This window comes from Hippopotamus amphibius, chromosome 9 (assembly GCF_030028045.1).
Source record: "Hippopotamus amphibius kiboko isolate mHipAmp2 chromosome 9, mHipAmp2.hap2, whole genome shotgun sequence".
Taxonomy (NCBI): Eukaryota; Metazoa; Chordata; class Mammalia; order Artiodactyla; family Hippopotamidae; genus Hippopotamus; species Hippopotamus amphibius.
Window position 1 is genome coordinate 130,264,131 of NC_080194.1, and position 16,464 is coordinate 130,280,594.

Sequence of the window (16,464 nt, forward strand, 5' to 3'; positions counted from 1 at the left end):
AGTGTTTTCCTTTAGGGACCAGGAATTCATCAGAGACATGCAAATGGGAGCTAACGGTGGCCCCTTCTTAAGAGAAGCAAGGAAGGAATTGTTAGTAGGTGAGGTCACGCTGGAAAGGGCTAGGAACTTGAGTTTGTTATCTCTGGTTTCTCAGAAGCAAGAATTGTTGGAGTTTGTTGGGTTCCCGGGTCCCCTTGAAGAGGCTGGTGTCCTGTGTGTTTACTGGCTGCCTCAAGTCCTCGTGGGGCTGGGCCCAGCCACCACATGCAGCATCAGCCACTTGAGCTCTCTGTGCTTCCCTTCCGTCACTTCCCGCCAGGCCTTGCCTCGTTTGTGCCCATCCTTGACTCTTAGATTTGGGGGGCTGATCATCTCCTCCAGAGCAAAAGCATGGTTCAGTCTGGGGGACCTCATTCTGAATGAGACGTGGATCCACAGCTTCTGAGCAGCTACCTTCTCCCCAAACCTAACGGACACCCTTTCTTTGGCCTCCCCCCACCCCCACCCCCCACAGGACATGCAGGTGACGGGCGTGGAGGATGACAGCCGTGCCCTGAATATCACCATCCACAAGCCTGCGTCCAGCCCCCATTCGAAGCCCTTCCCCATCCTGCAGGCCACCTTCGTCTTCTCGGACCACATCCGCTGCATCATCGCCAAGCAGCGCCTGGCCAAGGGTCGCATCCAGGCGAGACGCGTGAAGATGCAGAGGATAGCTGGTGAGTGCGGCCCCGGCATGTGTCCCCTCGGCAGCAGGGCTGCAGCTGCTAGAGGCCGTCAGCATGGTTCTCACGTTGGCCTTGAGAACCCTCGTGACTCCTCGAGGAGAGGAAACATACGGTTCAGGAATCAGTTGTGTTTTGGTGGGAGAATGAAGGATCCTAAATGTTTGATTTCTAGAAAGTCTCGGGCTGCTTAGAACAGGCGAGCCCTCCCTCCCAGGCAGGAGGCAGCCAACATTGTGGGACAGCGGTTGTCCCTCCTGCGCACAGACGTTCTCTAGCGTATGTTTGCAAAGTGCTTCGATGTTCCTCTGCCACCTCTGACCCTTAAAACAACCCTTGAGATGAGTAGGGCCTGCTCTACCCATTTTATAGAAGGGGAAAGAGAGGCTCAGTGACTTGCCCAAAGCCACACAGGCAGCTAGTTGGCAGAACCCAAATGCAAGCCTTCCTACACTAAAGCCCGTCCCTTCCTCTCCGTTCCCCGCTCTCATGAGAGGCAGCCTGCCTGGTGAGGGGGCCGTGACCCAGCTCTGGATTCGGAAGTGTCGTTTCACGTTGCACAGGGACTGTGGTGACTCTGTGAGGAGGCCCTACAGCGCCCGGTGTCAGGAAGGGCCCAGCTTTCTTAAAAGTGAAGGCACTGAAATGAGGGCATTCCCTTCATCAGGGCAGAAGGTACAGCGTCCTCCTCGGGGAAAAGGCGTTCTGTCAACTCCTAAAATCACGAACAGCCTTTCTCAAGAAACCAGTGCCTTTCAGCTCAAGCGCCGATAGTAGTTCTGCTGTGGTCACTGGGAGGCGTTCCAGTCCTCCGGGGGAGAAGGGGAGCATTCTCTAAGGGTCACCTAAAAATAAACACTTGGAGGGCGGGCTTTCTGGACATGGCGGATTCAGTTATTTCCTGCATGTGCCCCGTTGATTGCACAGGCCTGCATCCCGTATACGCCTCATCTTATTTCTCGCTTAGCTGAAACTTGGCCTCCAAAATCATTACAGAAGCATTTTGTAATATGCAAGGTGACTTAAATCATTCAGTCCTTTCTCTAAAGATTTATTTCCAGAGCTCTGTTTTTTTTTTTTTTTTTTTTTAATGTAAAGCAATTTCTCACAGCTGGCATGAAGGTTAAATATTTCATTTGAAAATTGAGAATTATGCCGTAAAGTGGCTGTTAGAACTAACGCCTTGAGTATTTCTTAAATTGATTTTAAAAAGCCCCTCCAAATTGCTGTATCATGAGATTTGTGTGTGGAAGGGAAGACAGCAACAGATACACACACACTCATAAATACATAAGCACACACGCGTGTATGTTCTCTCTCACACACTTCCCCACACACTTAGATTTGTGAACTTTCACAGCAGAATTGGCCCCATTTGCATTGAGGTCTGAAACCATACCCAAGGCTAAGCCTTGGTAGGGTGTTTTGTATATGGAAGCCAAGAATCCAAGGTGAGGGTAGGCCTGGCGTTCATCCCTGAACCACTTGCTAGGCAGCGCTTGTGTTGTGAACCTCAGGCGGGACCCTTGGTGTCACGCCAGTCTCCCCAGCTCGAGGCTGCCAGCTGCCTGCTTGGCATCGCCCAAGGGATGTGCCTGGCAGGGCCGTGGCCACACCAGCTCCAGCCATGCCACCCAAAGTCTCGTCACCTACGCTCGCATCCCACGTGCTGAGCTTGAACCACGGGTTTGTTTGCACACAGCCCTCCTGGACCTCCCGATCCAGCCGACGACTGAAGTCCTGGGGTTTGGGCTCGGCGCGTCTTCCACCCAGCACCTGCCCTTCCGCTTCTACGACCAGTGCCGCCGGGGCAGCAGCGACCCCACGGTGCAGCGCTCTGTGTTTGCGTCTGTGGACAAGGTGCCAGGTAAGCCGGCCCCACCCTGTGCCTCCTCCTGTCCCCTCCAGAGAGCAGGAGAGGGGTGGTTCCAGGACCTTCTCTGTCTTGAGCCTGTGTAAGCTTCCCTACCCCTCTCAGAAACCCAGTTTCTTAGAACTTATCGAAGTCCAGCACAAGATTAAACACAAGCTCCAGAAAGAAATCTTGGCTTTCTCTTTGGTGTTCTGCTGCTGGGGTTCGTTTGTTTGAAGATGTGGAAGAACTTCTCAGAATTAAGACTAAAAATTTCCTGGAAATACTTAGATTATTAGTAACGAGGTTGTGGGAGAGTCATTTCCTTCTCCATGTAGGATAACTAGAAAGAGCTAGTGTGTGAGATTCCTACTTAAGCCCCTGAAGAAGTGAGACTTCAGAAGAAGGTCCTGCTGCCCCGGGGTGGCTGCCACTGTCTTCTTTCTGGGAGCTTCTCTTCCCACTTCATCGAAGAACATCTCTAACTTTCCTCCCCACCTCTCCAAAAGAGAAGCGTGAATAGAAAGTTCAAGGTCGCCTAGCAGAGCTGAAAATACTGCTTCTCCAGAAGGGCTGACAGGCTCCCCACTCCTGTTCTGACACATCTGCTTTAAATAAATCCATATGCACCCCGACCCCTCGAAAGAGAACCTTGCCCTTGGTTACAAAACTTCAGAAAACTAGCCAAGCTTTCCCTTGCAACTTCACCCCTCCATGGTTAGGGCTTTGAACCTCAATTGCAAATGTCACAAAATGTTTTCAAAAGCAGTTACCCATTTAAGAACAAAATGCAGTCAAAAGACCCCAGCCTAAACCAGGGTCCCTTTTTCCCCTCCACCCCATGATTCCTTCTGTTTTCATTCTATGATTTGATTAGTTCATTTTAGAAATGTAGTATATACTATAAGTGTATGATTTGTTAAAACCCAAACAGGACATGATAAAATGAAAAGTAAGACTACTAGGCCCCAGAAGTGACCACGGTTAACAGTTTCTTGCATGTCCTTCCAGAAATGTTTTGCTTGTCTGTTTTTATACCCAGGATTATACCATATGTGTGATTCTGCATTTTGCTGTTTTCACTTATTGAGAAGTCAGTGTTACATGTAAGCACATGTAAATCGACTTAATGCTCATTCGCTGTTGTATGGTATTTTATCATACGGATAGACCAGAAAAAATCTTTTATAACATTTCATATTGCTGGACATTTGAGTTATTTCCAGTGTCTTGTTCTTCCATTGTCACAGTGGACCCCCTTGGGGTATCTTTGTGTAAGTGTGCAAATCTCACGTGTCTATGGGATAAGTTCCCGGAGGTGGATCTGCTGAGTCAAAGGGGAGGTTTTGCATCTTAATATACGTAGTCCCAACATGCACTCTGGAAAAGTATGCCGGTTCACGCTGCCACCCACAGCCTGCGACCGTTTTCGTGCTTAAATCCGATCTCAGGCTTCAAGACTGGTGGTAGCCCTGCCTCTGTTCTCAGCTATGAAACACGGGATGAGTGTGCCTGCTCGGGGGTCTGGGAGGGTTCTTTGACAAAAATTCTCCAGATTGCTTCCTGCTCTATAGAGATGGTGGCTGAATAAATATAAATGATGACTGTGCGTCTAGGTGAACTAAATACAGATTGGGCTCGAAAGAAATCATTTCTTTAGGGTCTTCAGGGCTTCTTTGAGCTCAGGAACTAATGGGTTAAGGAGAAAACCTGGGTCCTTATCTCTGTTGCCTCATCTTTGGACCAAGGCAAGTGTAAGTTAATCAGTAGAGCCAGACGGCACGTTCTTCAGCGTACGCATCAACCATCCCTCTGTTTGCAGAAGGCTCCGCAGTTACTGACTTCTCCCATCCCGCCTGGGCTCCAGGGGAAGAGTGAGGTTAGCTACTGCTGGGGGTGTCGCCCTGCCGACAGTGGCCTGGGCCTGCCTCGCAAGGGAGGTTGGCACAGCCAGAATGCCCCATGTCCTCTTGCTGGTGCCAGGGCCGGGATGTGTGAGGTCAGGCCGGTTGGGACAGTGGCAAGTCCGAGGCAGCACCTGAACGCGGCCATCCACGCCTCGGCACTGTCTCTCCCCTGACAGCCCCTGGCAGTGAGGACACTCTCACGGGTGTGCCCCCCGGGGCGACGGCGCTGGGCCCTTGGGTAGCGAGGCCTCACTGCCCTCCTGTCCGCGCCTGGGCCGGAGATGTGACCTGAAGAGCGAGTTGAAACCGTGGAGCCCTAGCATGACTCAGAGAGAGGGAGGGAAGCCCTGCCCCCACCCCTCACCACCTGCCATCTCAGTGTTTGGCCCCGCAGCCGCCCCGCATATTGGAATCGTCCTTCGTTCTCCCCTCCGCTCTTCCCACGGGCACCCGGCTGCTCTGCCTCCAGACACACCCACCTCTCCCCTCCCAGCCACCAGCGTCTCTCCCTAGGTCAGGGCAGCAGCATCTGCAGTATTCCCCGGCTTCCAGCCTTGTCCCCTCCCTTCTGTGCAGCCAGAGGGATCTTTCTAGAACATAAATCAGATCACATCATGCCCCTGCCTGCAGCCCTTCAGTAGCTTCCCATTGCACTTAAAACTAAACCTACATCTCTCACCCTGACCTTGTGTGATGGTTGTGGGATGGACCCCGGCCGGCCTCTCAGAAGCAGCAGCTGCCCTGCCTTCACACCTTCCCCTGCCCCGGCTATGCCACCCCTCCCCACTGCTCCTCCAGGTCAGCACGTCTCAGGGTGTTGGCCTCAGGGCATTTTTTTTTTTTGGCCCTGTGGCGTGTGGGCTCTTAGTTCCCCAACCAGGGGTCAAGCCCACACCCCCTGCCGTGGAAGTGCAGAGTCTTAACCACCAGACCGCCAGGACCCCCATACTCTTTGAAAAGTATTGAGGAGTGAGAGGGATTTAGCTTGTATGGGTTATATGTATTCATATTTCAACTGTTAGAAATTAAAACTGAGAAATACTTTAAACATTCACTTATTTATTTAGAAAATAATAAGTCCATCCTGTGTAAACGTGAATAACATAGTTCTTTATGAGCAATAACTCTGTTTTCCAAAACAAAAAACGTTAATATTTTATATTTTTGCCAGTCTCTTTAACATCTGGCTTAATAGAAGACAGCTGGATTCTTGTATCTGCTTCTGCTTTCCATCTGTTGTGAGAGTGTGGGCTCTGGAAAACTCCTCTGTGTACTGCTGGGAGAATGAGTGTAAAAGGAAAATGCCGTCATTATTTTTATGAAAATTCTGATCTTGGGAGGCCCCCAGGGTTCCCCAGAACACATTTTGAGAACCACTACTCTAACTTATCGTGCTCCCTCCTGCCCCAGGGCCTTTGGATTGAATGTTCTTCCCTAGACCTACATGTGGCTACTTCCTGCTCATCACTCAGGCTTCAGTCTGCATGCTACCTCCCCAGAGAGGCCGTTCCTGGTCACCCCCCATCACACTAGCCTGGTTTATGTTCTCCGTGGCCCTGCTGGTCCATACCTGGCTAACATGTTTGTGTATATTCCTCCCCCATGGAGAGCATCACCTCCACGGTGACCTGGAGTGTCCCCGTCACCGCTGTACCTCAGCGCCTAGTGCGATGCCTTCCTTCAATCCTTGATGAGTGAGGAGGGAGCCTTCATTCTTATTCTCCGCACGACCTCAGAGCAGATCCTGCCCGATGCCCTCTCCCTGCACGAACACCAGGGAGACGAGGACTTCCCGCAGGGGCCCCAGACATTGGGTGGTTTGGGCTGTGGCACGCGGACAAGAGAACACGAGGGAACCGAGGCCCCCAGACCTTCAGCAGCATTCCTCGGCTTAACCTCTGTCACCGAAGTGAGCAAGAGGTATGTCCCAGGCACCCGGTGATAGACTTGGGTGGGTTGCACATCAGCTTCCCTGCGCTCACCTGACTCAGAGTTCGCTGGAGGGGGTCATCGGAAGCCCAGCCCAGGTTGGCCTCCAACGCCGTGGTACCCGTGGCCGCCGTCCAGGCGTTGCTCTGTGTGGTTTACCACTGGCCGCACTGTTGCAACGTGGAGGCCATGTGGGACCCTTGCTCCCGCCTGGGGAATAGTTCACAGGGGAGAAAATAGTGCTGGTCCCCTGCATCGGGGTGACTGTGGGAGGAGCCAGCTCTATTGTAACACATCATCCAATTTTATCTGCAGGCCTGGGTAATTGTCATAAAGCCGTTTGTCTCCCCCTTTCAAAGCTATACATGGTTATATTTGGTGAAAATATACCTTTCACTTCCTCGGAAGAGATATTAAAGTAGAATATAAATCAGGGCTAATAGACGACTAGCCACTTTGGTATATTTTTCTTCTTCCATTTGGCTTGGAAAGAAATCACAAATTCTGTTTATTGGCCGGTTTTATGTGTATGGCTCTCGCCCCCACAGGACGTTCAGCTCCACGAGGGCAGAGGTCGGTGTGCGCACTCAGCTAGGGAGGGAGGGGTCAGCAGTGACTGGCGTGTTGGGTGGGCAGGTGGGCCGGGTCTAGAGTCCGACTTTGGGGTGCAGTGCTCCATGGTTGGTGCCCGAGAGGACCCGTTCCACTGACCCATGGTGACAGCCAGGTGCCAGAATCTTCCATGGCGGGGGGCGGGGAGGTGTCCAAAACTAGCCCACAGTGCAGTCTTCCCATGAACACTCGTGGAGCAGCAGACCTCAGAGCAGAGGCTCTTCCCCCCGCACGTGACCCTGGGCATCAGGGGACAATGGCCTCCAGTCCAAGGGCTGGGGGCCCGCTCTGCCCCGCGCAGAGCTGACCCCCTCTCCTGGGCTCCTTCTGGCCCAGAGGCTGCTCAGCCATTCACCTGGGGGTGGGAGGGCTGGTGACATGACACCACAGTCCCTGTGGTCCTACCTGGGCCCTTCCTAATTCTTACCCAAACAGAAGGGCTCTGGAGCCCTGCCTGTCAGGGGATCGGAGTGGAACACCCGGGCAGGTTGACACCCACGGGCCATCACTGACAGGGGCTCAGTGACATGTTTTTAAAAAGTGACCCTTCCCAGCTAAGGACCATCAGCTGTCCGTCACCAGCCTTTAGCTCCAGGAAAGGGACAGTCTGCCTCTTTCGCTGCCCTCTACCCTGTTCAGGGTCGTCCTGCACAGTCCGGCCCCTGCCCTTTTCCCACAACACTCCTCTCTCTTCTCCCTCCTGGGCTCTCTGCAGATAGTACCACCCAGCACTGCAGCGGTGCTGGCTTTCTGTCTGCACGTCGCGAGGGCCAGGCGCGTCCCATCCAGGGCCTCTGTCCTCGCGCTGCCCTCTGGCTGGAACCAGGAGCCCTCGGCGAGGCTGGTGCCTTCCCAGCACTCAGGGCTCTGGTCACCTTCCTCTTGAGAGGCCTCCCCGGGGCCCCACCCACCCCAGTCCCACTCCGTGCAGCAACTGGGTTTAACTTTTTTAGTTGAGGTGGAATTCATATAGCATAAAACTAACGATTTGAAAGTATACCATTCAGTGGCATTTCGTACCTTCACAGTCTTGTGCCACCGTCTCCTCTGCTATTTCCAAAGCATTTCCCTCCGCCCCAGTGAACCCTGTACCCACTAAGCAGTCACTCCCCGTTCCCTCTCCCCCCGGCCCCTGATAATCACTGCTCTGCCTCTGGGTTTGTCTCTTCTGGATGTTTCGTGCAAACCCTACCATGTGTGATCTTTTGTTTCTGGCTTTAACTTAACATCATGATTTGGAGGTTCACCCACGTGGTGGCGTGTGTCAGAGCTTCATCCCTCCTCATGGCCGAAGGACACCCCGTTGTGTGGCTAGACCACCTTTGGTTCATCCATTCTTACGCCTGCTGGAGGCCATGGGGGCTGTCTCCCCCTTTCAGCCATGTGAATGGTGCTGCTACGAGTGTGTGTGTGAGTTTTTGTTTGGACACCTGTGTTCAGTCTTCGGGGCTATCTACCTAGGCGTGGAACTGCTGGGTCGAATGGGAACTTAACTTTTTTTTTTTTGGCTGTGTTGGATCTTCGTTGCTGCACAGGCTTTCTCCAGTTGTGGCGAGCGGGGGCTACTCTTGGTTGTGGTGCGTGGGCTTCTCAGTGCAATGGCTTCTCTTATTGCAGAGCACAGGCTCTAGGCACGCGGGCTTCACTAGTTGCAATGCGTGGGCTCAGTGGATCTTCCCGGACCAGGGCTCGAACCCATGTCCCCTGCATTGGCAGGCGAATTCATAACCACTGCGCCACCAGGGAAGTCCCAAATTTAGCTTTTGAGGAGCTGCTTTCCTGCAGTCTTCAGAGCCCTTACCGTTATTTAGCTGAAGTTGCCCATTTGTCTTCTTGTCTGCAGCACTGCCCTGCACTGGCATAGGAGGTTCTGGGCCCTGTTCAGCCTGCCCTCGGTGGCTGACACTTCACGAGTGAGCAGATGCCCAGTGGCTGTCGACAGGCAGGTGGGGACGTGGATTGGTGGCTGGAGGCTGGGCTGGGTGAATTGTTCCTAGCAGGCTGTGACTCCTGCGGCAGGGGCGTTGCTGGCTCGCTCACACCTGGGTCTGGCTGAGGCCCCAATCGGTGGGGACGCGGGGTGCCAGCAGGCGTCAGCTTTCCTCACCGTCTTGTCCCACTGGACTGAGAGCGCCATCTGTCCCCCGGCAAACATTGAAATCCCTGAGCACGAGGGCGAGTGCTGTGCTTCCCACAGGTGTGATCTTTGCCAAAGGCAAACAAACCAGCCTTATCAGTCACTGACCCAGAACGCTTAATAGTTCTGTGGAAAGGCAGTTCCAGAGCCAGCCTTTGGCATCTGAGTAACTGAGGAAGAATACAAGATTACAGTGTGCCCACAGCCAGCCCAGCTGACCACAAAGCCTTGAACTGGCATCCAAAAACAAAGGAGGGGAGAAAAAAAAAATCAATGTTTAATTCATAGACCTCAGTTCTGACTTCTCCCCTGGGGAGAACACACTAGGTGCTAATGTCATCTCATGGCAGTATTTCCCAGAAACTAATTTTTTAGGCCTATTATTTTTCTTATTTCCGATTATAAAACTGGAGCCAGCTCTCTCCTTCCAGCTCGCCCAAGGGGAAAAAAATACCCTTTTTGGAGTCACATGGGAAGGAGAGCCTGCCCCCCTCCAATCTCTCCAGCCCCATGTTCACCCCTCCCAGCCATCAGCTCCCCATCAGAGCCTCTAGCCGCTGGGTTGATGAGTTACAGAAACTTGAATCTGACTCTGAGGGCTTTTTTTTTTTTTTTTTAAGCAAAATGTATAAAGCACTTTATGCAGAGTTCTCATTTGTTCTTCCTCGGAAGAGAGGTTTTACCATTTTCCTTTTGTATATATGAGGAAGCCACCTGCCCAAGGTCACACCAGATACCCCTCCCCACTGCAAGGCTCTGAACTCAGGTCTGCCACCTCAGACCCTGAGCTCCCCACCACCAGGCCCTTTTATTCCTGACTCTGTTTGGATGCTCCTGAAGTGAATTCTTCCCACCTGAGACGTCAGTGGTATCGGGTAAAACCACATTGTTGGCTCCAGCCTTCAGCATGTTTCGGGCAGAAAAGTCATCTATTTCTGGAAGTGTGGGGTGCAGTTTGACCGGAAGAATTAACTGTGCCAGGCACTTTGTATATATTAATTCTATCCACACAGTTCTGGAAGCGAGTATCACTTTCCCTGCTGTACAGGTAGGAAACTGAGGCTCAGTCCAAGCCCACAGAGCTCCCACGGGGTGGCCGAGATCCGTATCTCCACTTCCTGCCTCTGAATACTGTTTGCTTCAAGGCTGGCATTGGTGATGGCCGAGCAGCTTCACCTGACAGCTCTACCACCTGTCTCCGAGAGGTTGGCAGAACAGAGCCTCAGGAGAGAGGGGACTTTTGGATGGCCCTGGCCCGGACAGAGTGCTCCCCATCCCTGTCTTCTGTGTGACACACCTGCTCCCAGGTCCTCCCGCTCCGAGCCTGCCTCCACTGGATCGGGGACAAACCTGCAAAGCCGTGATACAGAAAGCCACTGCTTCCAAACCAGGCTGGGGGCAGGGTCACTCAAGAGGCCGTCCTGGTACAAATTTTCTCCTGGTCTCTCGTGAACAAAAAAGCAGAAATGAGATTTCAGAATCCTGCCTGAGCAAAAGCAGCAGAATTTGTGCTTCTTTCAAAGCTGCCTGGCAGTTGTGTCTGAGAGATCAGCCTTCAGGTGGCTGGGTCGAGGGTGTGGGGACCCTGGGCCAAGACCATGGGGTCCCTGCTTGCCAAGCTGCTTATCGGGGTCCCCAGGGCAGCCGTGAAGAGAGGGCCTGGGGATGTTGTCAGGCTGGGAGCACACAGGCCTCAGAAGGAACCACATTCCCAAATCAGGGCCCACAAATTCCCTCCCCTGGAACACCCCCCACCCCCACCCCCACCCGCTGCAAAAACATTTTCCCAATAGACACCAGCTCTTGTCTGAGGACCCCTCTTGTAAAATGCGCACATAGCAGGCAGAGCCAGCCATCGGGGCCCCAGACAAGCTTTTCCAGGGTGGGGCAGAGGCTGGGAGGAGAAAAGAGTTCCGAAGAATTGAGTGTTGCATCACTTTTCGGGGTCATTATCCACCTCACACGCTGAAGCAGCTGAGTGCCCTGGAGCCTTCTGGTGACTACAGTGCATCAGGGAAGAAGAGCTTGGGAGCCCGGGCAGGGCGGTGTGGGAAGAGACCAAAACCCTAGCTTTATGCTGCCATTTGACCTTGGCAATACCTCGGAGTGTTCTGTGGGCTCAGGCAAGCCCACACAGGGCAGCCTTGCCAGCAGCACAGGACAGGCGGGCATGTGCCCGAGCGAGTGGCACAGCTAACTCGTGTGCACCCCTGTCCCTGCCCCTGGGGCACTGCTCCTGTCACTTCTCAGCTCCGGACTTCTTAGTATAAGTGAAGCACATTTATTGCAGAACAATTGGAAAGATGGAAAAGTACCAGGAAAAGATAGACTGTCCGGTGTCCTGCCCCATCATTATTTCTGTTCATCCTTTGTGGGGTTTCCTTTCTCAGTAGCAGCGCTTGCCCAGGTGAGAGTCAGTGGAGGAGGTGGCTTAGCACAGCCCTGGAGCAGACAGTCAGGTTCAAGTCCTGGCTCCACCTCCTCCTCCTTAAGTGGCCTCGAGCCAGTCAGTCACCCCTCCAGACCTGTTTATTCATATGAAAAATGGGGATGATGTATAACAGTATGAATGTACTTAACATGACTGAACCGTATGCTAAATAACAGTTAAGGTGGTACATTTTATCTTCTGTGTATTTTACCACAATTGAAAAGGGAAAAAAAAATGAGAATGAAAATGTCACTTACCTCATCAGGCTCCTGTGAGCATATAATGAGTTAATTCGCGAAAGTGCCTGGAATGATGCCTCCACGTGTGCAGAGTGCAGTAAAGGTTATCTCAGTATTTTTATGGTCGCTTTATTAAGGCTGACCCTGGGGACCCCAAATGATAAGTTCCTTTCCTACACATTAAATCAGTTTGCACAAAGTTAATAATCCAGGAGCCCCTTCTGCTGTAAATAACAAAGAAAGCTTGCAGTTGTACAGATTTGCTCATTTCAAGAAGGCTTTTATCAGGTGCTGATAATACACCAGGACAGACATTTGCTTCCTCCTGCAGAAGGGCCGTGAGGATTCTGGTCGTGTGATTTGCCTGAGGTCCCACCGGGGCCCAGCACGTACCCGAGCACCCGTGACACTGGCTGCCGTCACTGACTCCATGCCTGCCTGAGCCGGGCAGTTCCTGCTGAGCCTTCCAATAGCCCTTGGCGGGGCTGGCGCCTTTCCTCAGTGTGCAAACCAGAAAACCCGAGCTGGGAGAAGGGGAGCACCTGGCCCGTCTGCTTCCCACACCACGAAGCTCTGTCTTCAGTCCTGAAGATTATCCGGTGGCAGGACACCTGAGGGTCAGGTGTGCTTCAGGAACCCTAGGAACTGTCACTTTCTCCCGTTCCAGGAACCAACAGAGTACATGAGCGTGTTCTGTGGATGCAAGTCTCTGTGTCTGAAGGAAGCATCCATAAAATTACTTGAAGAACCTTTCCAAGCCTTTTTCTGTTGATGTTTCTTTTCTGCTGCTGTGCCATTTGTTTTCTTAACTGCAAGTTCTCCTTAGCAGACAAGTGATAACCGATGCCAAGGCTCGAAGGCTCATTTGTGGGATAAAACACAGAAACTGAGAAAATTCTAGCCCTGACTTTTATCTGTGAGTTGGAAAAAGACCACTTGGATTTGATTTGGTTTGATTTTTTTTGCCTTAAAGCAGGGGTCCCCAACCCCAGGGCCGCGGACCAATAGCGCTCCGTGGCCTGTTGGGAACCAGGCCGCACAGCAGGAGGTGCGTGAGCGGTGGGCAAGCGATCGAAGCTTCACCTGTACTTACAGCCGCTCCCCCATCGCTCGCATCACCACCTGAGCTCCGCCTCCTGTCGGATCAGCAGCAACATTAGATGCTCATAGGAGTGCGAACCCTGCTGTGAGCTGCGCGTGCGAGGGATCTAGGTTGCGGGCTCCTTGTGAGAATCTAACGCCTAATGATCTGAGGTGGACCTGAGGCCATCCCGTCACCCCCAGATGGGACCATCTAGTTGCGGGAAAACAAGTTCAGGGTTCCCACTGATTCTGCATTATGGTGAGTTGTATAATTCTTTCATTATATATTACAATGTAATAATAGTGGAAGTAAAGTGCACAATAAATGTAATGCACTTGAATCATCATGAAACCATTCCCTCCCCAACCCCCCTGGTCCATGGAAAAATTGCGTTCCACAAAACCGGTCCCTGGTGCCAAAAAGGTTGGGGGCTGCTGCCTTAAAGCATCTCTGACTAGCTCAAGGAACCCCAGGGTTCCCCCTGGAACAGGCTTTGAGAACCACTTTACCACTTCCCAAGAACCAGTGATAACGCCCACCTTGAGATCCAAGAGGATGAGATGCCAAGTAGGTGGCATTGCTGAGCGTGCAGGAGGCTGGAAGGAGAGTTGTTAACTCACGAGGACCTGCAAAGCGGGAGAAGAACCAAAACAGAAAGCAGGACACAGTAATAGCATTGAAGGTTCACAGAGGCCCAAGTCACTGGGTCTTCCACGTGTCCTCTCCTCTGTGCCCTAGACACCCCTGCAAAGCACAGCAGCTCCTAGGGGCCAGGGTAGGAGACCACCAGGAGAGAAGGAATTGGAGGCAGGTGAGAGAAGAACTAGCATTTTTTTTTTAAAGGACTTTAAGAATTCCGAGGCAGTTACATGACAAACACACTAATTAGGGTCAGGAAAGGGAGGATGCTTTCTGAGGTCTCTCGTGAATCAAATAAACGCTGTGCCGAACATACAACGAGGACCAGATGGGGAGAAGGACTTATGAACAGGTGGTGCAGAGCAGAGAGGTGGGTGTGGTGGAGACAGCACGTGCAGAAGAGTGTGGGAGCAGGCAACATTTGATATCACGGCTGTGGGAAGTGGTTAGAGACAGGCTGGAAAGCTAGGTGGAATCAGATGGTGAAGGGCTTCCAGGCCTGCCGCAGGGTTGGACTTTTACCCTGGAAGCAACAGGGAAAGTTCTAAGGAAGAGGAGTGATGAGTCAGGAGGCTTGGGATTTGATTGACTGGAGTCGGAAGGGCAGGGAAGAAGGGGGTGCACAGAAAGGACTGAGGCACACTCAGCACCTCCCTTGGCACTCACCACCAGTGCAGTTTGGGGCTGTGCCCATCTTATGGATGACAACAAGTCTCCACAGAGGTGCCCTCTTCCTCAGCTTGGTATATATCCTTCTATACCCTCTGGGCATTTATACACTATACTTGTACTGTAATATTATATTGTCTTTTTTCTTTTTTTTTAAACCTAAGTGAATGCTATTTTCACTCAGCAACATGTCTAGCATTTGTTTCATGTGAGTTCATAAGAGCGCCCTCATTCATTTCTGACTTCTGCGGAGCAGTCCATCACGTGGGTAAACCTCTGTTTATTTAGCCAGTCTCTCATTGATGGATGTTTAGGTCATGGCCAACTTTTTGTCCTTAACAAATAAGAGCACCTCCACGCCCCCTTGCGCAAGGATTTCCCTGGGTAAGAAACGTGAAGCGAGTCCAGAAATATCTAGTCTGTGGAACCAGCAGGATTTGGTGACCAATGAAGTGTATGGGTGGAGGACCACAGGGCTAGTTTCAGGCAAAATACCAAGGAGCCTCAGTTTCTCTCGGAATGTTCTCTGTGCATTTAACAAGGGTGTTTGGATGATCCCAATTTCTGACCCAGCAAAATCCTCATTACTTGTGGGTGTTGTTCTATCCAGGAGGCCTTCAGGAGCTGTGATGACTGGAAAGGTTCCCAGGGGCTGGCAGGGGTCTCCAAGGGCCGGCCCACCCATGGCTTGTCATTGCAGACAGAGTGTGGTGGTGGGACGGAGCCACCAGTGGGTTCTACCCCTACCTCCTGGAACCCTGCTGAGGGTCCGACTCTCTGTGGTACTTTTCTCTCTGTAGCCAACATTCCATGACTGAAATACAGCTTCCTTTATTTGTGGCTCTCCAGCCATGGCATTTTGTATAAATGTGCTTTTCTCCAGAAACACACAGAGAGCATTATTTTTTTAACATCTCAAATCCCCAAAGGGCCAGAAGTCAATATTATCCCAGCGTAACGGGAATGGCTGTTTTGTGACATCTTCCACACTTAAGGAGCCAGCTTCCTTAAGCCCCAGAGTAATCACGAAAACATTCCAAAGCCCATCAAATTGGGGCTGATGAATTGTTTTATTCTGTCCTCGTCTCTGCCTGCTGTGAACTCAAGTCCTTGGAAGCCGCATCCTTACAACATGACTTGAGAGTAGACACTTCAACTGTGCGAAATACTAAGTTCGCACTGCGCTTTGCAGTGACTCCCCTCAAAATACTTGCAAGTTTATAAAAATGCAGGCGCATGGTGTATGTGGTATGTACTTCTAGCATCACAGATTTTTTTTAGGGCCCCAGGATAAAAGTCCCTTTTATTGAATGCCAACTCTGTGCTAGGCACTAGGCCAATTGCTTCACAGAAAATCAGGAGGTAAATATGTGAAAACTGTCCTGTGACTAATCCCACTTTTGCAGCTGGGCAAGCAAAAGTCAAAAGCAGAGTCACTTGCCCCGCGTCCCAGAGAGACTGAGCCTGGTTTCAGACTCCTGCTCTTTCTACTGCTTCTACCTGCTTCCTGAGAAAGAGATTATCTCCTGCTCAGGGTTCTTTCTTTTCCTGCTAAGTTGAGTTGAAGCCTCCGTGGTGCTTCTTGGGTAAAGCTGCCCTTTGTTGTGGCTTTCCGAGCGTGTTGACTTCATCAGCTACAGTTGGGGCTCAGATGCTGGGTCCCACGCGCCCTCCAACCTCTTAAATTGATCAGGTCTCCATCAATCTGATGGAGCCTCCCCTAAACACTGCCCGCCCCAACTCTCAGTAAACTGGAGAATGTTCTGAAATAGTTGACGTTTATAAAATCTCGGCTGCTTTGGAAAAATGCTTTGTGTGTGTGTGTGTACCAAATTTCCCACTTGACGCCCAAGGGAGATGTCTCCCTGCTGAGAGCAGCATCCAGGTGGCCGGTAACAGTGCCCAGGCCTGGGGGAGGCCGTGGCCTGCTCACCGTCCCCTTTCTGACCTCTTCACTCCACCCTGAGCAGAGAGAAAATGCAGAAACCACCCTGTGCCAACTCCTGGTCCCACTGGGTCAGCAGAGGGGCCCTCTGGGCCAGCCGGGACACCCACAGGAAGCTGCTGGCCTCAAGCCGCTTAAAGGCTACCAGCATTTGGACACCAGTGTGTGCCACTGTGCTGTCAAACCTGCCACATCCCTGCCAGGGAACCCTTGCCACGAGGAAGTTAGGGGCACACGTCCTGGAGTCGGCCCATCTGGATTTGTCAGTACCTAACCATCGACAGCTGTGTGAAGT

At 52.0% G+C, this 16,464-nt stretch overlaps 1 protein-coding gene across 9 annotated transcripts in view; it reads left to right on the top strand.

Annotated features, from left to right (window-relative positions):
* CLEC16A (C-type lectin domain containing 16A) overlaps positions 1 to 16,464 on the top strand; it is a 206,445-nt gene that overhangs the window by 154,599 nt on the left and 35,382 nt on the right. For 8 of the 9 annotated variants that reach the window (XM_057748398.1, XM_057748402.1, XM_057748399.1 and 5 more), the window contains 2 exons: positions 515 to 719; positions 2,428 to 2,592. In XM_057748398.1, coding sequence (XP_057604381.1) covers positions 515 to 719; positions 2,428 to 2,592 — 370 coding nt within the window. Of the gene's footprint in view, positions 1 to 514; positions 720 to 2,427; positions 2,593 to 12,163; positions 13,087 to 16,464 lie in introns of those variants that run through there. The other variant, XM_057748406.1, reaches the window with a different exon arrangement.